Below are 22,122 nucleotides of genomic sequence, written 5' to 3'. Positions count from 1 at the left end.
GCTTTCGTGACCGCAAGGATTCATACTCTCAGGTTTTTTCGGTAAAGTCACGTAGGTAAAAAATAAAATTAGAAGTTAATAAAAGTAATAATGGAAATAAAATAATAAATCATGACGTTTCGGAGGCAACACAAGTCTCCGTCATCAGGTGGGACCGTCACAGCTAGATTTACTTGATGCAGTAATTTTTGCTGTGATGGTCCCACCTGATGACGGAGACTTGTGTTGCCTCCGAAACGTCGTGATTTAATATTTTATTTTATTTTATTTCCACTATTACTTTTATTAACTTCTAATTTTCTTTTTTACCTACGTGACTTTAGCGAAAAAACCTGAGAGTTTGCAGCTGTTTGCCTGCTCGGCCACGGCGCGCAAAGCCATTATTATTAATAAAGCTGGCACTTTCGTTACGGACGTTCGACCGTGAGGAGCGAAAAAGGCCGCGGTATTATCAGTCCGTACTCTTTGCGGTCGTTTTCTCCTCGCGCGTTTTTTGTTTCGTTTCTTTCAACCAGTCTTCTTCGTTTCTCGTTCCCAACGAAACAAGCAGGGCGCTTGAAGCAGAGTCTCCTATTGATCGAAGCGATTGTGCGGGTCTCCAGCGGCGAGATGAGCTGTCGTTGCAACAGCAACAACAAAAGTTATTTTATACTCCGGTTTCTTTTTTTAAAGACATTATTAACACAATAGGAATCCACTCGGAACATTTTAGAGCAGTACAATTGCGTTAATTTCTTTTTTTCCCCTCTTTTTAAAGTAGTTTACGCTGCAAGAAATTCATCACTTGGAAGCGTTTAGTGTGTTCAACTTTTGCGAATTATCCGATGTTAAAATAATGAGATTTCAAATTGGAGAAGCATATTTGCTTCATTAAGCATAATAAAACCCTATTATTTCCATTCCACACATATATTTTTTTTTATATTACCAGTTAATACCCAAGTTATATTGTTATATAATACATATACGAACAATGAAAGGCACTATGTACGAATTATTTTAATTATTTTTTCGAGTGACTGAATTTTCATATGCATGATGTTCCTATATAATAAATGGTTGGTAATAATTAAATAGCCTACGCAATACGGTAGCTCGCCTGATAGTGTGCTGAACGTTTTTTTCTTTCTCTATTGCCTGCGCGTGCGTATGCATGCGTGGTGTACGCCGGTGTGTATCGGATTTTTTTTACGAGTCCCTGGTGTAAACGTCGCCCATGGGTGATACAAAAGGTGTTCAGGAGAAGGTTTGCCGACTGTAAAAAAAAAACACCCCCCTTGTGTGTCGCGCCAGCCTTAGCGGTGTATTCATTCAGCGCACTTGGACGAAATGGAATGATTACTGAAGGGTGTACAAAGAATCGGAAATCTTTGTTCATCCTTTAGGAATCCGATGAGGTACCAACAATACAAAAAAGACGCCGTCGGTGCTAGCTAGCGGAAAGGCAAGTAGATATATAATAAAAGTGCGCAAGTGCATACATTACTGCCGATTTGTCAACAACAAATACAAGCTTGGGGCAATGCAGCAAAACAACAATAACAGTCCCAGACCACACCAAGACAGCGTGCAGTCCCTCAATTGCTTTGCACGTAAAAATGTAACTATCTATACATGGGTAAGATTCAAAGTTGACGGTGACCTTGTCTGCAAGTGTGTGTATGCCAGTGGTGGTGTCGTGGTTAGCGCAGTGGTGGTTAGCGCGCCATGCTACGAACCCGGCGACCAGAGATCGATTCCCGCTCACGGCCAACACCAGTGACGGTTATCTGAACCAGTCCTGGGCCTCACCTCGGTCGACTCGCCCTCAAATAAGTACCGAGTGCGGTGTGTAAACATCGCCACTGGAGACGACATCGGTGCGTGGTGCCGGCCACCCCCACACCACCCTGTGTACTATGCCGGCCTTCATAGGTGCTCGCTAACAGCACTTGCCCCAGCAGTCTGTTCAGGCTACGCGGATGTGATGCTTTGTCTTTGTTTATGGCATTCATTAGGTTCCGAATGATGCCGCGGCTTCCTCGTCCCCTGCGCGACCGCGAGCCAAGAGGAACGTGGACGACACGTCGGAGAGCGAACCGTGCTCTGGCCCCGCGCGCAGAGGCCGCGTGCCGAGCCGCAGGAGACCGACGGAGACGCTGCGCCAGCGCACCGCCACGGCCACGGCCGGCGGCGGTGGTGGCGGTGCGCAAAAACTGGCAAAGTCTCGCAGGTTGGGAAGAAATATATATAATGTCATCAATGGAAATTTTAAGCGTGCAGCCCTTGTTTTTGACTGGGGGAGATGAGAGGCACAAGAGGACGGAGAGTTACGTTACGTGAGCAGTTTGAACAATTGTATGCGCCTGTGGGAGTATCTGACGTCGAGTTTCCGGGTGAATATTGTGCGCAGAGCTAAAAGGAAGGCTATGATCGCCGGCGTCTTTGAGAAAGGATGCGGCACATCGAGAGAGAGAGCAGCCATGAGGGCTTTGAGCAGTGAATTCTTCATGGCTGATGATGATGTAGGGCATTGAGCAGTGCATTTGTTGATGGCTGATGATGATGTAAGGCATTGGGCATTAGTAGACTGTTCATGGATATTGATGATTATGTAGGGAAGAGAACAGTGGCTTGCTCGTGGCTGATGATGACGTAGGGAATTAACCAGGTGGGGGGGACTCATCCCGCGGAGTGCAGACGGAAGGGCAGCAGCCCTGGCTCGGACGCGAGCGTCACGGCGGCGACGAGCGACTCTGCCGCAGCCGCCGGCGTCGATCGTCGTGCGAACCGCGGCCGCCCGTCAATCCATCTCGATCCGGCGTCCACCGAGGAGTCCACCTACAGGGTACCGCACGCACGCACGCTCTCACGCTCGCAAACACAAGGGTCCCGCTTGCAAAGGCTCTTAACAGAATGCCGAGGCAAGCGGTGTTCGTGAGCGCCTGTGAAGGCCTGCATAGGCGCTCCCTAACACGCCGGTCGGCATGGGTTGGTGAAGGTGGGCGAGCATGGACGCGGGAGTAATGATGTTCAGGACTCTTCTGCGCGACGACCCTCTGCTGCCCACAGCTGAGCCCCCCCACGTAAGCTTGTCATGCATGGTGGCCGAAGAACGCCGAGGTCGCGTGGGGTGGAGTAAGCGATGGGTGCTCTCCCACCTCTTCCAAGACAATCTGGCCAGTGTAGGACAATAGATCAATTATCCTGTGGAAGGGCTCCCGAGAGCTCTCTCAAGTGGAGGCCTTTCCGCTAGCAGCGTCGTGAACAAGCCGTTGCAGGGCTTCTCCTTGACCTAAACGAGGCATCGCGGCTTCATGCCTTCACCTCTCCAATTGTGCCGCGGTGGCGAGATGTTATCTGCCTTGCCTGGTATGCAGGAGGTCTTGGGTTCAATCTGACCATGATGCCTGTAGTTGCGTGGAATTTTCTCTGGGTCCTCCGGTTTTTCCCTTCCACATCTAGAAACGTGCGTTTTGAGTATTTGGCTGCTATAAATTTCCACGTGATGAGCCACTTTATTGGACTATCATTTGTGCTTCTGAAAAAGGGACGATATAGCTCAGTGGGCCTTCCCTCGTAAAATAGGAAAAAAAATGTTCAAATAGTTACATCATTGCACAATCAAACTGGGCATGGGTAAAATAGCACACGCAACGTTTTTTTTTTTCCGCCGTGCGTGTGCGCAGGCATGCAAGGCGCCTTCCCGGCTTGTCTGCCGCACCAACACAAAGGCGAGATTATAGCCTCTGAGCTCAGCCCTTCTCCCAAACGTAGCTTATGAGCCGCCTCTCCCATGACCATGTAACAGATATGCTCTCTCTCCAGGCTTACCAACAGCTCTAGCCCCAACGCAGCTTCCCGCTAGAATCCTAATCCGGGCATCTGTCGCGTGTGCTTCCTTCGTTGGGTTTTTTTAAAGTTAACAATGTTTTTTTTGTAAATGTCAAGGATAAAATTGTTTTGGCAGCTTCACTGGAGGAAAAAAAAAAACAAAAGTCACGCAGCAATAATTGTTTTTGCCAGGCAATGTTTGAAAAACCCCCAGACAAACAGATGCCGTTCGTGCGGCTGGCGTATGTCTGCCGAATTTGCCCGATAGTCTTTGCAGCTCGCTCCGTAGGCTTCTTCTGATTTCTGTTGACTCGCGTGATGCCGGGGTCTACGCGGCCGGACCTCGCGGCCGAACGCACACCCGCTAGCGCGTTGAACACTGCACGCGCCTCTTGCGCGTGCATCCACCGCGACTGAAAGAAATGTTCCCGTGACCCGCTCACTCTCTCTCTCGAGAGAAGCCCCTCCCCCCCCCCCCCCGAGCCCGCAAGTGTCTTGTGGCCTGTCAATATTGACGTGCGTTATATCTTTTCCGTCGCATTCAGAGCATGGTGGCGGCATTACTTTTTTTTCGTTCCCACACTTTTGCTGGAGACTTACCGTTTATTTCTTATTGACTTTCTCCCCCCCCCCCCCCGCCACTCTGCAGAAGAGTATTACTATGGCCTCCTTCATCTGTCTATGCAAAATTTGCACAGGCTACGTTTTTCATATAACCGGCAGAAATATCCCGTATGGTTGTGCTTGCAATCCAATCGGGGTTTGAGTACAAACAAATATTAAGGTCACTCATTCAGGAATAATTATTATTTTTAGCTAACTTGGGGTATTAGAAGTCAGTCCTGCGTTCACTCGAGTGTTGGGCCTCCATTGTTTTTCTGTCAAAAAAAATACAAATGTCAAGAGGTGGTCGGGTGGCCTAGGGGTCAGGGCTCCGATCCGGCCCTGCCGAGATGCTGGGTTCAATATTCTGGGTTCAATATTCTGGGTTCAATATTCTGGGTTCAATATTGTGGGTTCCGCCATCCCTGATGAAACTGGGTTCCCAAGTGTAGTGAAATGATGGTCAAAGCCCAGTCACCAATGGCTGCACACACACACACACAAAAATGACATTACATATTTGTTTTCACTTTATTTTGCGTAAATTCCACCACTGCAAATATAAACAAATGCTTGCCTGACTGCAATTTTTGCACGAACATTAGTTTGCAATAGTCTGTGTGGGAAAAGTGCATCTTGTAGATACATTATGATCACTTGAAGGAACTGCAGACTAACGTCAGCTTGTAAGCGTGAAGTCACCTTGTGCCATACAGGGACAGCTGATACGGGGGGGGTGGGGGCGGGGTGAAATTCAATGTTTGAGATGAGATGTAAGGCGCATATCTCGTATCAAGTGCTCTGAGACGCTGCTACGGTGCAAAGGTCACTCTGTCAAAAGCAAATCGATCAATAACCAATGGGCTCGTTCCTCTAACGGATATTTTGTCTCGTCGCATGATGCCAATATCACGTGTGGAATGAAATTGGGGGGAAAAAATGGCACTCGTTTCATTTGTGTTGGCGCGAAAGTGTATTTTATACAAGCAGCTTTTGCAGCCTATGAGCAAAGCAAGTTCGTACGCTGCCCGATCTCATTAGATGTCAGAGGCTAAGATAGGGTTGAGCCTGGCACCGGCTTCCTCCCACACAAAGCCAAAACCAAACCTTTCATGGGATTAGCCAAACATTCACGATCATTGCCCTCTTGAAAATCACAGAGTCTTGAGACTCTTCTGCGAGACTTTCCTGGATAAACACAATGCGGCATTATTCTTTCACCTGTAAGTATCGCTCCATTGTAAACTTGAGAAAACAAAATGTGACCAAAACCGTAACAGGATCTTTAGCAACAATGCGGTGCGCTGGCCCGTTGTGCTACTGGGCAACAGATGGCCGCGTTCCATTACAGATCATTGATAGAAGGCAAAAAAGTGACACGATGCGGTAAATAACATACGTCAGTATGAATGGCTCATTATGCATGCAGGACGTTCGGGGCTGTTAGCCGCGGCCGTATAATCACGGGCTTGCAAGGCGGGCGCGTGTGTTTTTAAGTGCCTCGCGTAATGTGTCCGAATTGCCTCGCATTGCCAGGTAGCGGCGTGGCAATGGAATAAAATGTTAAATACGGCGCCGGCTGGTGCTCCCCGCACGCGGTTTGTTTATTTTTATTGCTTAATATACATTCGTCAAATCCTCAGTGGGCTTGCAGAGGACCGGAGAGGCGACGGCGGCAGTGCAGATTGCAAAGACCGTTAGAGCCGCTTCTGAAACTTGGCACTACATTTATCTTTAAACTTTAAAACCGTTTTTTTTTCTCTTTTTTCTTTTCAGTAGCTGAAAAGAAAAAGCAGGATGATAAAACAAGGTTATCTCGTGACCCCGAGCCGCCAGGTTCATCTTCGCAGTTGCTGTGATCAGGGGTGACGTTGTGGAAGTAAAATCGGCATGTGCGCATTCACCGGACAAGAAAAATACTCGTGACACGTGCTGAATAGAAATTGCAATGTAAGATATGAGAATAGTTCTAGATTTGAAGCTTTCGTGACTGCAAGGATTCATATTCTTAGGTTTTTTCGGTAAAGTCACGTAGGCAAAACATTAAAATTAATGAAAGTAAAATTAAATAAAAATCACGACGTTTCGGAGGCAACACAATATTCCGTCTTCAGGTGGAACCGTCACAGCCACGACAGCTGTATCAAGTACCACTCCGTTTATATAATGGTTGGAGAGGGGGGGGGGAAGCGGCAAGTGCAGCACACTTTTTATTCATATGGTAAGGTGAGGCTTAAGAGGGTGAGCCTTTGTTATGGAGAGGTACGGTTTGTGACTCAACCTGTGACAAGGAAAAAACAACTGAACATGGTAAACCTGTAATAGTTGTCTGTCAAATAAGATTGGCCAAATAAGTGTAGTTAAATCTTTTTTGCATGGTTAATCACATCTTTCCAATGATTACTCAGTTTGTAACCATCATCACGGTTGAAATTATGTCTGTGTTTGTATATTTGTATGGCTTCGTGTACAAACCTTTTAATGGTAGCCAGGAGGTTTACTTTGATTAATTTTAATGTTTTACCTACGTGACTTTACCGAAAAAACCTAAGAATATATGAGAATAGGTTTTCCCCTTTTTTCTGGCAACTAAACAGGTGTTGAGATGTTAAAACACCAAACTGAAACCTTTTACAAGGAATCATGTCTGCATTGACCACAATACTTGTGGTCAGAATGCAAACAAAACACATACTCTGATAATATTTGCATTGTCTTTGAAACTGATTGGTCCACACCAGAGACAGCTTTCTTTTGAGCCTAGTCCCAAACATGTCCTCTGGTCCTAACACCGTTTGTAAAAGGTTTCAGTTTGGTGTTTTAACATCTCAACACCCGTTTTGTTGCCAGAAAAAAGGGGGAAAACCTATTCTCATATTTTAGTACTGGCCAAGGAGGTCTCATGATGCCAGGTGGCTCAGCGGTAGAGCAAGCGGCTAGCAATTGAGAGGTTGCGAATTTAAATGCCGGTTGAGGAATCACTCGGCCCATCATCCCTCCAGTGTTGATAAAATTAGTACCACTTTGTGTGGAAGTAAAGCGTTCTTGTCCTATGGATATACTCCCGACATAGGTATGTGGAATTTTTCACCACTGGCTGTGGGCGGTGACTTTTGTTTTCGACTTTTAAATTCCAGTTTCATCAACGTGTGTGCGCACGTGACGCGAGCCCGGATTGTGCGGAATGCGCGGCGTCGTTTGCCCATTTCACCAGAGCCACGTCTCGTTTAGTAATGTGAGAACTTTGTAAGAAAGTCCGCTCACTCGATCGCACTTGAATTTGTTGATGTGCAAATCGTGCAGCGTGTGAGACTTTTATCGCCAAAAACCAGACAGTCGCCCGGTCGGTGAATGGCTGTGCTTATTTGAGGCTTATTCCTTCGCCAATGGGTTTTTGCGGTATATTTTTGCGCGTGTCTGTTTTGATCAGCATGCGAGCCGAGTGTCATCAGCCATTCCCACATGGGGGAGGGGGGGGGGGTGCGGTTGGTGAGGGGTTGGTTGGTGGGGGGCGCTGTGTAGCGGATGGAGGTGGGGGCCTGTATAACGAGCGGGTATTCTACGCACGGCATGTGTCCCCATACAAGCGGGCAAGGGGAGAGGTCACCCAAGCAGACTGGGGCATCGACGGGAGATTAAAAAATAAATATTTCAGTGACTACGGGGAGAGAGCGCGCGACTGTGGAATGAGAACGTATGAAATTTTCAGAAAGTGTAAAATGGAATGCGAGCTTGGGTTTGCTAAATAGGTTACACAGGAAACGGTGAAGTTGTAAGAAAGTCAAATCTCGTTTTCGCCGCAGATGATTGCTTACTTAAAGTTTCCATTTATAAGGGAGATTAAATTAAAGTTGGTTGCAGACGCTGCGCCCCCCCCCCCCCGCTTCCCCATCAAGATAAAAGCGTCAATGAAACCTGGCAAAGCGAAATGAGAGTTTGCACTAGACAGGCTTCTGCGAGTGATTTTTCGAATTCGCTGGTTTTTCCGCAGCATAGTTGAGTGGTGAATGAAATGACATGTCATGCGGATTCTCAAGTGCGCTTTGACGTGACGCTTCTACGATTGGAGGCAGGGGGAAAACTAAAACCTCGTCTGTCATCGTCATCATCATCAGCAGCAGCAGCTGTGGCCTAGTCACTGCTGGATGAAGGCCACCCATGTTGTTGCCATCCCCGCACAGTCCCGTTTTAGGTGTTGTTAATCATGATTGTGCGGTGTTAGGGTGACCAGCGTTGAAGGGAAATTGAGACGGAGCCAGGCACGTCGGGCTCAATTTTGTCTGAAATGACCTGGGGAGTGTGGGAATTATGCTGGAGGACGCCCTTGGCTTGGCGTTGAATGAGAAAGATTGGGACGAACTTCATCAGTGATCGGTTAAAATGATGAAAGACTGCACCGTTATAGCAAACGCTGCATTTGGAGCCGGCCCACTCAGGCGGGGAGGAACGACGCTCGCCATACAATTACTGCCGCGCTGCTGAAGAGCGTGTTTCGTCTTTGACGATAACGAATCGATTACAAAATGCGCGAGTGCCATCGCTAATTCGCGGGCGCATATCCCCGCTCGCCCCTCTCAACCTTGTCACCTCTCTCGCCCTCCTCCGCCCCCGCCCCTTCCTCCTCGTCTTCCGCACGCACGCAGGCGCTCGTGCGGGAGCTGGACCTGGAGAGGGAACGGCGCTGGAAGGCGGAACAGGCGACCCGCGAGCTAGCGGAACGCCTGCGAGGTCTGCAAGCGCAGGCCGGTCAGGAGCGGGAGCTGCATGGAACGGCGCTACACGTCACCAACAGGTAAAAGCAGCTGCCCCGAGTCACTGGGAGAGGACGGGAGCGCAGGGTGCGCGGGGGGAAGGAGAGCGGATGCTTTGAAGATGCAGGTAGAGGTGGCGAGCGCAGGGAGGGGAGGCAGCAACAGCAGCAGCTGCAGAAGCAGCTGGGGGGGGGGGGGGTCAAGGGTGAACGGCGGAGTCTCGGTTTGCATTACAACACGGGTTCTCAACCCGGGTCCTCGGGGGATCCACGCTGTCGATCCTCCCTGCGTGTCGGCCAGCGTTCTCAATTGATGTGTAAATAAGATGTCTTTTCACTTGCGCAAGTTGAGCGGCGGCATGCGCGGGCGTTCCGTCGGGCCAATGGGGAACGGTGAGGGTGGGGGGGGGGGTGGCTCGTGCCGTCCCCGAAGATTGAGGGACGCACGTTCTCGTGTTGGTTAATGCGGAACGGCTGTTGTTCCGCAGCGCGCTTGATGTCTTGCCCCGTTTATTTTTATTTCCCCTGCAAATTGAATTGCCTCCCCGTTCGCAATTGAGGTGCTGTGTCACCGCCGACGTGGCTGATGATTAAGGGCCAACAATTCACTCTGGGACATCAGAGCTGACGGGGGGGGGGGCGGGGGATTCAGAAGAAACATTCACACGAGAGCATATTCGGCCGAATATTGAGTTCGTGTTTATTCATGAATATCGCCGAGTTTGACTGGTACAGAAAACTCCCAGGTCGGTGCAACCCTCGTGCGTCACGGCCGCGCGGATTTTCGCGGTCGTGCCGTACAGCTCTCCGACGGCGTTTTCGGGTTGTGCCCGCGTTTCTGTTTGCTACGATGCGACTCCACCTGTCACTCCACGTGCCCGAATAAAATTTCCCCGAAGAAACGCCGTGGCACGCGTAAGCTTAAACATCGGACGCCGCGCCCCAACACCGCGCGGTGCGGTCAGAAAAAGAAAAAAAACACCGTAGAGCCACTTGCTGACACCGCCGCCGCTGTTGCTGCTGTGCGTTGGTAGACTCCAGCAGGGCTTGCTGAAGGAGCGCGAGGAGAAAGAGAAACTGCGAGCCTCGCTGGCGGAGCTGCAGGGAAGAGCGGAGAGCTCGGCGCAGGAGGCGGCCGCTGCCCGGCAGGCTGACGAGCGGCAACAGAAGCGGCTCCGCTCGCTCGAGCAGAACCTGGAGGGGCTGCAGGCCCAGAGGCTTCAGCAGCAGACGGCCGAGGTGCGGGGAGCGAGAGAGCGCTTTGGCGCCGGCCCGCGTCGTGTTTTAGAGTTTATTTTCTTGAACCGGGTGACAACGCCAGAGACCAGGGGATAAAGTGTCATCTCGCAAGAGGGACCCTGGGTCATCAAAATTTGAAATTTTTTAAAATTAACAAAGTACAGCGCTGGCGTCAAACAGAAATCTGAGTGAAAACACTGCCACTTGAGGAATCGACAATATTGCCCAACGCATACATTAATGTTTAAACAAAGCAAACATTTTTATTCCCTGCAGCCTGTTTAGCGTTGCAGATGATAATGCACAGAATGGCCCAGCTGTGCTGTTTTCCACAGGCCACCTCAAAGCACTGTTTGTTTGTGAAGCTGTAAAAATAAGTCAACACCCCCACTTGCTCCGCTGCCTCCGACAGGCCATCTCGTAGCTTTATGGAATTACAGCCAGGGACAGGAAAAGGAACGCGTGGATTAGAGAACGCACACAAGTCAGAGACGTTGCATTGACCGTTACGAAAAGCTAACCTGACTTGGGCATGACGCGTCGCCGGAAAGGCACGGTGACCGGTGGACGAGACTAATGACGGGAGTGGCAGCCAAAGGCGGCAATGCGCCATAAAATTAGGTCGTGTGCTCCGGAGCCAAATCGACTGTTGTGTTCGCGAGACCGCGAAGACGTCGGCGGTTCGGGAGTTGCTTTGATCCACCGGTAAGACAGGTCATGGATGTCGATGAGGACGATGATGACGACGACTAGAGACGATGAAGTGTCCCCCCCACCCCCCTCGTCCGCAGCTGAAGAAGACGCAGGCGGCGGAGATGCGGGCGCTGGCGGTGCAGAGGGAGGCGGAGCTGCTGCGCGCGTCGCAGCGCCAGCAGCAGGACAAGGTGCAGCAGCTGCAGGAGCTTCTGGCGGCGCGCGAGCAAGACCACCGGTTTGTGGCTCCGGGGGGGGGGGGGGGGGACGCTGCGGCACGGGCTTGACGCAGGAGGGTGGCGGATGGGGGCGGCAAGGATGCGGCACGGTGTGTGGTACGGGAGCGGCACACGAGGGGGAGCGGCACAGGGGGGGGGGGGTGGTACACGGGGGGGGGGACAGTGGGGACAGGGGAGCGCCACGGGGGTGGGGGGGTGGTACAGGGGAGCGGCACAGTTATTATCATCAGCAGCAGCAGTAACAGCAAACTCGCCATCACACCCACCACAATAATCTTGATTGGCAGTGCTGTCCGATACAGTTTTGGTTATTGCTACATTCACAAGATACATTTTAAATGACAACGGCGAGACAAAGGAGGAGATGAGAGCGATGCGAGCTCGTTAACCCTTTCCCATTCCAATGTCGCACGTGTACGCCATCAGTCCTTATAAAATAAAATAACTTTATCGGTACATGTTCAGGCCGGGAGACCGACCTACTGAGACTGCCACAAGGCCATGCGAGAAGCGTGTGGCACACTTTGGCGCTAGCTTTCATAAAGTGCGGTCGTGTCGCTGCAGTTCTCTGCGGTGAGTACATAGTCTTTAAAAACAAACGGCGCTACGCATCTCTAAATAAATTTACAAACGGCGTTGAACGGGAACCCACCCTGCAACTTTCAGACGTCTCGGAACGGGAAAGGGTTAAGTGCATTGTATGCCGTGGCGCGGTTGTGTGCATGGAATAACTATGCAACGCATTTCTTTCACGATAAGACGAAAGATAAACTTAATTAGGAGAATAGATGCAAGGCCATTAGTCTGGTCTTGCAGACTAATGGACAAAGTCAGCTGTGCGCAGATAGGCAGGGGGTGGGGGTGTTCCAGACTGCATGGCGAAGGAGCGACCTGTCATGATCAAATCATCCTGAATGCGCTCACCCGATCTCGTCGGATCTCGGACGCCAAGCAGAATTTTTGATTCGTGCTTGGATTGGATTGGTGGCCCCCATGCGTAGGGGCGCCGCGGTGGCGAGAAGTTAACTACCTCTCCTGGTGTACAGGTTCGATCCTGACGCTGACGCATGTTCTCCACGTGGTTGCGTGAATATTTTCTCCGGGTCCTCCGGTTTTTACGGTTTTTCCGGCCACGTTTAGAAACATGAGTTTAGAGTATTCGGCTGCTCTCAGTTTCCACGAGATAAGTCACTTTGTTGAGCTATCATTTGTGGCCAGGTGGCTTCTGAAAATGAGCTTCATAGCTCAGTGGGCCTTACCTGGTAAAATCAACATTTTCGTTGACATATTCTTGGTTTTTTCGGTAAAGTCACGTAGAAGAGAAATAATAAAATAATAATAATATTACGTAATACAATAAAATTCTTACGACGTTTCGGCCACAACGCAAGCAGCCGTCCTCAGGTGAAGAAACAGAGCTGTCGGAAAGACAGCGTCCTAAATTAGGACGCTAATTTTTTTCATTTTATTATTTCCCTTCTACGTGACTTTACCGAAAGAACCAAGATTACGAATCCCTGCAATAACGAAAGCTTTAAATATAAATTTCCATTTACATTATAAAGTAGGCATTGTAGGCTGCTGCTGAGGTACGTTTTGAGCAGAGGGCAGTTCAGCAAAATTAATAATTGTACATTACTCGCTTGCTCCCACGTCTATGCTCCCCCACCTTCGACAACCTGCACTGACCAGCATGGTGCAGGATGGTTAAACGTCCTACACTGACCCGCACGGCGGGGTTCGGCCCTCATCCGGCAGCGGATCGACAAACCGTGCCGCGCGCGTGCACGCGGTCACCATTGTTGGGAGACGCAAGCAAACGGGGTACCTCGCACGGAACGAGCCCATTGCCATGGCACGGCTCGGTGGTCGTGCAATTTCTCGCGCGGAAATTCCACATGTATGAGCTGACGGCCTCTTAACCCTTTCCCGTTGCCGATGATGTACATGATGTAACCCACTCTGTCATCAATCTAGATTTGAAGTTTTCGTGACTGCAGGGATCCATACTCTTTGGTTCTTTCGGTAAAGTCACATAGGTAGAAAATCAAATAAATTAAATCACGACGTTTTAGGCACAACACAAGTGGGCCCACTTCAGCAATTGTTTCTTGCTGTGGTTGACCCACCTGATGACGGACGCTTGTGTTGCGCCCGAAACGTCGTGATTTTTTTTTTTTATACCTACGTGACTTTACCGAAAGAACCAAAGAGTACACTCCGTCATCGTTAACGAGAAAGGAGATCATAGAGTTGCGGTCGTATCGCTACGGTTCTCTGCGGCAAGAGTACAATGTCTTCAAAAACAACGGCGCTACGTCTCTCTGAATAAAATTATCGCTGAGCCGCTCGTGCGTTCCAAGATTCAGCAGCGAACGGGGAACTGCAACTTGCAGACGATCTCGGAAACGGGGAAAGGTTTAAGAATACTGCTGGGACCCCCCCCCCCCCCCAACTCGTGAACGTGGATGGCATGGTGAAAGCGCCGAGTCGTGATTCAAGTGCCTCCTACCCGGCCCCGCTTCAATTTCTCCTGCTGATTTTCAGTCACTGTCTGGAGATGCCTATTAAAATATCAGTGAAAAAATAATTATCTTAATTTTGCGACTGCTCGGCTTTTTCGAATATGAATGAAAAATGCTTTTGCCGATGCTAAAATATGTCATTGGGAGCGTGCGCGAACGCGATGTGGCCTGTGCAAAAGCAAAAAAGAATAAATAAATCACGAAATCTAGCTACTGCAATGGCAGCTTTATTTTGTTCCTTTTTGCCCCCTGATAACGCTGCTGAAATCATCGTGCTCTGCTGTTTTCAATTTAAAACCCAATATCGGGAGCAGCAGCAGCAGCGGCCCTGCATGGAGAAGTGGCCCAGAGCTTGTCCGTGCGATATTGCGCATCCCAAGGTGCCTGCATAAACCTTGCAGGATAACACACGCTTCTTTGCAGCGGGGCGTACATTCCCTATCTTGTTCGAGCCCGTGAGCCCATGTGAATGGGTGGATGTCACATCCTGCTGGTGCAATTAAAATGATGACCCTGCCGGCAGTTCGAGGTGTGCATTCAACTTCAGACTTAACCGTTATAGACGCCGTCGCCCTTGTTGCTGCTGTCACGCTCTCTCTCAGCTCACCGTATCGCTGGTAACCACCAGCGCTGTCTTGTAAACCACATCTCCAGATGTGGCCAGCTGGCTCGGAGGTCAGTGGTTGGTTGCTTGACATTTTGTTCGTGAGAACTTGGGGGAATTTAATTCTAGATTTGAAGCTTTCGTGACTGCAAGGATTCATATTCTTAGGTTTTTTCGGTAAAGTCACGTAGGTAAAACATAAAAAAAGTAAAATAAAATAAAATAAAAATCACGACGTTTCGGAGGCAACACAAGCTTCCGTCCTCAGGTGGGACCGTCACAGCCACGACAGCTGTATCAAGTAAATGAGAGATTGCAGGAGCTACCACTCCGTTTATATAATGGTTGGAGAAGGTGGTGGGGCAAGGGCCGCATACTTTTTATTAATATGGTAAGGTGAGGCTTAAGAGGGTGAGCCTTTGTTATGGAGAGGTACGGTTTGTGAATCAACCTGTGACAGGGAAACAACCACTAAACATGGTAAAACTGGGGGGAATTTCTTACGCAGTTGCCCACAGAACTCACCAAGCGGCCAACGGCGCTGAGATCCTGGCGTCGAATTCAGGATTCGGCCAACCGCGATTTTAAACTGGATTCTCAAATGTCGCAAGATGGTAGCTCGGGGTCATTCATCAATGACTGTTCACGAAAACCATAATCGATTTTGCAAAATAATAGTTCTGCGAATGAGAAATATCCATTCGAGCCTCATGTGACAATCTATTGGCAGGGTTTTGCAAAGCGTACGTCTTTACTGTGCAAATGATAAAATGGCAAATTGGGGATTTTTCAGAAGTCTCGTTTAAATATTTCTTCAGTAGGTCGTTGATCGTCCCACTAACATCTGCGTGAAAAAAATCCCGATGGTATTAAATTGAGTTTTCATTTAACGTTGAAAAAGATCTAATTCTGTGTATTTAAAATAAAATCGAGGTTTCACTTCCGTGCAATGCACATCGCGACAGCAGGGCGTGTGAGAATGTGCAGCACTTGGGCAATAGGCCACTTAAAGGGATCTCAGGAATTATTCCGTGATATCACCCTCTGCGGGCAATTTCTCTAACACAGAGTGACGGCTCACAGCTCTGCAAGAGTTACAAATGCGCATGTAGCCTTGTTGCATGTTGACATGAGCACGTCATCATCGTCAGGCATGATCTGTCCACCGATTAGAATAAAAATCGGAATATATATTGAAATGGAGGAATTCGATGAGCTATAAAGGTATGTCCAGTCGTTTCACAGATGTCCAGTATCACAAAGTGAAGACAGCCTTCCCACGCCGTTGCCATATCTCACGTTCCTGGCCGACATCTCACCGCCACTTCGTCTGCCGCCCTCCAGAAAAGCGATAGAGAGCCGCGTGCCACTCGACGGCCCGGAGTTCAAGCAGGCGTTGGACCGCGAGCGGGCCCGCTTGGAGGAGCAGCACGCGGAGACGCTGCGTGTCCACCAGGACAGAGTGGAGGCCCTCACGCTGCAGTACGCCCATCTGGAGGATGAGTTTCGGGCAGCCTTGTCAATCGAGGCTACGCGCTATCAGGAGGTGCGTGTGTGTTCGCACGTGTGCGTGCGTGGGTGCGTACGTGGGCCTGACAGGTGAGCGGTAGTGTAGCGGTTAGCGTTCTGTGATATGAACCCAGGGACCCGAGTTCGATTCCCACTCATGGACCCCAGTGCCGATTATATCTGAACCAGTCCTAGGCCTCCCCTAGGTCGACTCGGCCTCAAATAAGTACCTAGTACGGTGTGTAAACATCGCCGCTCGAGAGATAAAGGAGGGGGTGGCGTGGTGCTGGCCACCCACCCCCTCGTGTGCCTAGCCGGCATTTTTCGGTGCTCGCTAACAGCACTTGCCCCAACAGTCTGGTAAGGCTTTACGAGGGATTTAGTTGGCAGAGACACAGTCGAGTTATGGGAGCCACCCACGATGGCATGTGCTTGAGATCCAGCACTTACGGATGCTCTGTTAGCCTAAACGGGATATTAACATAGCATTTTCACATAATTTACATACATTGTAGAGTCATGCACACACACAGTTTGCTGTATGCTTATGATCAAATTACCCATAATGCAGGTGATTTTGTTGAATCTCGGAAGCTAAGCAGGCTTTGAGCCTGGATAGTGCCTTGAATGGATGCCCGCCATATATGAAACAGGTGCTGTAGGCTGCTACAGGGCTGCATTTCCAGCTATGGGCAGTGTGGCAATAACCACTGTGATACCGTAATGTGCTCCAGTCCAATGTTTACGTTCCCCACCTTCATCGACCCGCACTGTGACCAGTGTGGTGAAGTATGTCCAAGTCACCCCCGTGACCCGCACGGTGTGGCGATGGGCTTTCATCCGGCAGTGGATTGACATAAGAGCTGTAGGTGTTAGTGTTTTTTTATTTTCCCAAGTAAGGCCCACTGAGCTACGTAGCTCTATTTAAGAAACCACCTGTCCTCAAATGACAGCTCAAAAAAGTGGCTTATTACGTGAAAATTGATTGCAGCCAATTACTATTTTTAACGCACGTTTCTAAATGGTGAGGGAAAAACCGGAGGTCCCGGAGAAAAATCCAAACGATCACGGTGAGAGAGGCATGCACACTCCAAATATAAAGACGGGTCAGGGTCGGGATCGAACCTCCAACCTCCTGTATACCGGGAGAGGTGGTGAACATCTCGCCACCGTGGCACCCAGGTGTACTGCAAGCATAATCGTGGATCTTCTATCGATGACCGTGCCTGGCAGCTAACCCCAACGTGCGTGAGCTTCACTGGCCTGGGCACGTTAATTAGCGAAGAGAATCGAGGCTGAAGCTCGGCGGGAGAGGTGACGCGGCCCCCGTGACTCTGGGCGGCAGGTGAAGCTCGCGTTCGATCGCGCGGCCAACGAGCTGGCGCAGCAGACGGCGGAGCTGGCGGCGACGCGCGACAAGGAGCGGCGTTCCGCCACGCTCGTGCGGGAGCTCACGGTCATGGTCAAGGAGCAGAAGGGGCGGCTGTCGGAGCTCGCCAGGGCAAGGCAGGAGGCGGGTGCGCTCATCAAGGTGCGTGAGCGAAGGGATCGTGTTGACGCGCATCCACCACAGGTTGGTCCGCGGAACGCTTGCGCCGGGCGCGCGCGCGGTAAGTGGTGCGTCCGTAGTGCCACGGTGCGTTCATTGTTGGATACACCAGAAGGCTTCATTGTGTGAGGAATTCAGAACATGAATATTTATATGTGCTGGAGGAAGCTGATGAGCAGTTTCACCGCTCGGTGGCTGACGGAGGTCCGGGCGTTGTTCTTGTTGTCGTTTTGGGTTTTGTTGTGTGCCGATTTGCTGAATGCGCGGCAGAAAATTTGGGGGAGGTGGGCCCCTTTTGCGGTGTTTTTATTGATGCGCGAAAACATTCAGAGAGCGATCGCGTTCCTCGAACCATTCACCGTTTAATTCTTCAGCTTGTGCGTTGTTGTACGTTGTGAAGTGTGCATTTGTACAGGGTGGTGAATGTGTCTTGTGACCCCCATTTAATTCTCTAAAACTTAATATTGTTTTAAGTAAGGTTGAGTTAAAACAGAAATTAATATGAAAAGGAAAGAAATGCTCGGGGTCAATTCAAACTCGTGTCACCGGTTCATAGCACAGTGCGCTAACCGCTGCACTACAGCTTCCCACGCTCACAGACATGCACACACACAGACACCGACACACACACAGACACACACACACCTACACACACACAGACACCGACACACACATACACCGACACACACACAAACACCGACACACACACACACACCTACACACACACATACACCGACACACACACATACACCGACACACACAGACACCGACACACACACAAACACCGACGCACACACATACACCGATACACACACAAACACCGACACACACACATACACCGACACACACACAAACACACACCGGCTGGCGTACTCAGCGAGGGGCTCACCATGAAGCCACCACCATCCCCGGTCAATCGTTGCGCAAAGAGAAGCAGCCACGACGTCTTTGCAGCGAGCAGGCAGAAGTGCGCAGCCGATGGGCGACGATGCGCATTGGAAAACGATAAATCATTCTGTAAAGCGTTGCGGGGGAGGGCGTTCTTGGTGTGGGTGCTGGCAAATGCGAGTGCTGGATGATTTCGCTAATGGAAGTGGATTTTTTAGTTTTCTATTGTTTTCTTTCATTTTTTTTATTTTCGCCTTCGTTTTGAAATTACGCGTCACCTTTGCTTACTGGCGTCGTGTCACGAAGGAAAGAAAAAAAAAATTCCATTTGCGACCCGCGCAGGTAGCAGCACGTACACACCTTGTGCGAGATAATGGCTCCGGACGATGACGTCAGATCTATTACTGTTGGTGCCCTGTCAATTGGCAATAATCCGCACTCACTTGCCGTGATTTTGAGCTGTTTCTCTCATTCCAATCAGACTGAGCTGTGGCCGTCCATTCATTGCACAATCAGTTGCCGAGTTTTCATTTGCAGGCTCCCGGCAGTGCCGACTCGGCGCACTGAGACACTCGGAAGTGAAATCTTTAAATTCTACTGCATTGCTCGGTAGACTGCTGTGACTACCCAGACTTTTTGTTAAGACCAGCAGTATTTTTTGTAACTCTTTTGTGAATGTCCAAGACTTACATTTTCACTTATTCTTCCCCCCCACTCACCCTTAAACATTTTATAGGTCAACAGACTGGGCAATTTTCATTTATCGCATTGATGCAAACAGCACGTAGCCCGCGCCTTGGTAATGGCCAACGATTTTTTTTTAATTACGGAGGTTGTAAAATACCGCGTACAATGTCTCTGTTTGCGTGCGCAGCCCGTTCGTGTCCCAGTTGACAAAAATACAGGAATGGGAAGGGAAAAAAAGAACACCAAATTTCGGTGAGCGTGCGCACGCGCGCACACCTGTAATCCGCAGCCGGTGAAATTGGATCCCCACCCCCCCCTAGCGGCTTGCGATCAACGCCTCGCTCCGCGACCCGCAGGTCACGCGTTCAAATCGCCGGCTCGCACGTCCTCTGTTGATGTTGTTAGCGTAATTACATTCTTTTTTTTATTTACCCGGCTAGCCGCAGCAATAGTGGGTGGGAGGGGGAGGGGGGGAACCTTGGTCTGTTTCATAGCTGAAAGTCTGGAAAGCTGCAAAATGCGTTACAAATATACGTAAGAAAAAAATAAGTAATCCTATTACCGTGTGTAGTATACTGTGTGTTTGTGTTTTATTATACGGACCAACCAAAACTAAAATCACTAACTCTACATATTTCGTGTTGTGTTGCACTGTGTTGTAGTTATGTTTGTCGGTCAGTCCGATGGGTTGCCTCGATGGTACATCAGCTCCCCCATCCCCCGCCATGTAGTACTACCCCGCTACGGACGGAGAGTCAACTCGAACCCTTTCAACCTTTAGCCCGGAAAGTTTTCAAAATTCTCACCCAATCAATCGCGGCTTGCGTCTCCCGACTTTCAATCTGCCCGCGCACTGTCGCTGTGGCCGTGCCGTGCGTCACGCAGAGGCAGGCGCAGGCGCTGGACGGGGCGGCGGAGGAGGACAAGCAGAGGACGGTGCAGCTGGAGTTGCTACGCAAGGAGAAGTCGCACCTCGTGTCACAACTCAAGGCGCTGGAGTCCGTGGCGGACGGACTGCGGAGCGAGCGGCACGCCTGGGGTCATGAGCTGGCGCAGCAAGGTTCGGGCCGTGTGAAACTCTAAACTAAACTATTCAATTTCGATTTAAAGCTTTCGTGACTGCAGGGATTCATCTTCTTGGTTCTTTCGGTAAAGTCACGTAGAAGGGAAGTAATAAAATAATAAAAATAAAACATACTAAAATAATTCTCACGACGTTTCGGCCACAATGCAAGCAGCCGTCCTCAGGTGAAGACCAGATCTGTTGGGGAGACAGCGTCTTCACCTGAGGACGGCTGCTTGCGTTGTGGCCGAAACGTCGTGAGAATTATTTTATTATGTTTTATTTTTATTATTTCCCTTCTACGTGACTTTACCGAAAGAACCAAGAAGATAAACTATTAAACTGAACTATTTCAGGTAAGGCCCACTGAGCCTATACAGCCCATTTTCAGAAGCGACCTGGCTACAAAATGATAGCTCAACAATGTGGCCCATTGTGTGGAAAATGATACTCTAAACGCATGTTTATAAATGTGGAGCGAAAAACCGGAGGACCTGGAGAAAAATACACACAATCACGGGGAGAACATCCCAACTCCAAATAAACAGCAGGCATCAGGGTCGGGATCAAACCCACGACCTCCTGTATACCAGGCGAGGTGGTTCACATCTCGTCGCCATGTTGACGCCGCTTGGCGTCAACATGGCGGGATACCTTCAACCAGAACTCAGTCGATCAAAGCTGATGCTGATGACGACGACGACGATGATGATTACATTGACCACGTTTGTTGTTGAATGTTCCAGGAGCGGCGCTCTCCCAGGACCGCGGGCGGATGGAGGCGAGGATTGAGTCGCTCCAGGCCGAGGCGGATTCTCTGCGCAAGCAAGCGGAGCGCGACGCGGACGCCCTCAAGATTAAGACCAAGATCCTGGACGACCAGACGGAGACAATCCGCAAGCTCAAGGAGGCAAGGCCCCCCACCCCCCCCCCCCCCCCCCCAAATCTGAGCCGCTAGCGGTCGTCGTTCCGTCGCGCGTGCTGGCAGCGGTGGTGCCGGCACTTTTGAGGGCTCTGCCCCCCTCCCCACCTTCCCCACCTCTCCCCACCTCCCCCCTATAACACTTATATGGGACTATCGTTTTTAATGGCAAAAGAACGGATAATAGCACACTGTAACATGATAACAAATGTAACGTTAATAGCTTCAAAAAGTCAGAGTCTCTACTTGTTCGCCATCGTTGTCAACGCGTGCCTGGAATCTTCTCCAGGTGGTCTCCAGAGCTCGGAGGGTACATTTTTCGTGGTGTTACAAATTCTCGGAAGTGTTCACATTTTTTTGAAGCGCCCCCCTGTATAAGCTCCTACATGAGATGACGGAAGAGAGTTTGATGAGAGAAGATAACGGTGAGAGATATTAATGTGTTTATGTTAATCAACTCTTTTTTTTCTGTTGTCATATGTATTCAAGCTGATATTTAGTTCACCTGGTTTTTTTTCATTTTGTGAATCGTGGAGACGCCTTGAGCCGCTTGGGGGGGGGACCCTAAGGCTTCGATTAGCACCCCCACCACTGAATGTCAGTCGCAGCCTTTTGTCAAATTTAGTGCAGATTTAAATTACTGTAATTGTAGCGGGGTGTGCATGACGTATTGGGGTCTAAAACACTCTTTGCAGGCCCAATGAAAGCCGGTTTTAATTTATCTGTAATTTATCTCCTAATCCTGTGTGCCGGCAGTGCCAATTGCAGAGACGCTGCTCGGTATTTTATCAGAACTGACACCTTATATGTAGATAATTTTTTCATGGTGAGAAAAGACTACGTGTGTGCACGTGTGGCAGGGTAGCGGTTAGCGCGCTGCGCTACGAACCCGGCGACCCGGGTTCGATTCCCGCTCGCAGCCAACACCAGTGACGATTATCTGAACCGGTCCTGGGCTTCCGCTAGGTCGACTCAGCCTCAAATGAGTACCTGGTGCGGTGTGTAGACATCACCACTAGGGAGACAAAGGCGGCCGGG

The 22,122-nt window shown here is 49.9% G+C and overlaps 1 protein-coding gene across 2 annotated transcripts in view; it reads left to right on the top strand.

Moving 5' to 3' along the window:
• LRRCC1 (leucine rich repeat and coiled-coil centrosomal protein 1) overlaps positions 1–22,122 on the top strand; it is a 63,817-nt gene that overhangs the window by 28,066 nt on the left and 13,629 nt on the right. For both annotated transcript variants that reach the window (XM_078613781.1, XM_078613780.1), the window contains exons 8-16: positions 1,998–2,212; positions 2,680–2,827; positions 9,060–9,208; positions 10,201–10,405; positions 11,197–11,336; positions 15,811–16,012; positions 17,321–17,506; positions 19,985–20,159; positions 20,909–21,072. In XM_078613781.1, coding sequence (XP_078469907.1) covers positions 1,998–2,212; positions 2,680–2,827; positions 9,060–9,208; positions 10,201–10,405; positions 11,197–11,336; positions 15,811–16,012; positions 17,321–17,506; positions 19,985–20,159; positions 20,909–21,072 — 1,584 coding nt within the window. The remainder of the gene's footprint in view (positions 1–1,997; positions 2,213–2,679; positions 2,828–9,059; positions 9,209–10,200; positions 10,406–11,196; positions 11,337–15,810; positions 16,013–17,320; positions 17,507–19,984; positions 20,160–20,908; positions 21,073–22,122) is intronic.

Source organism: Lampetra planeri, chromosome 42 (assembly GCF_965212315.1).
Source record: "Lampetra planeri chromosome 42, kcLamPlan1.2.h2, whole genome shotgun sequence".
NCBI classification, from domain to species: Eukaryota; Metazoa; Chordata; class Hyperoartia; order Petromyzontiformes; family Petromyzontidae; genus Lampetra; species Lampetra planeri.
Note: the sequence above shows the minus strand (reverse complement) of the source record. Positions and strands in the feature narration are given on the sequence as shown.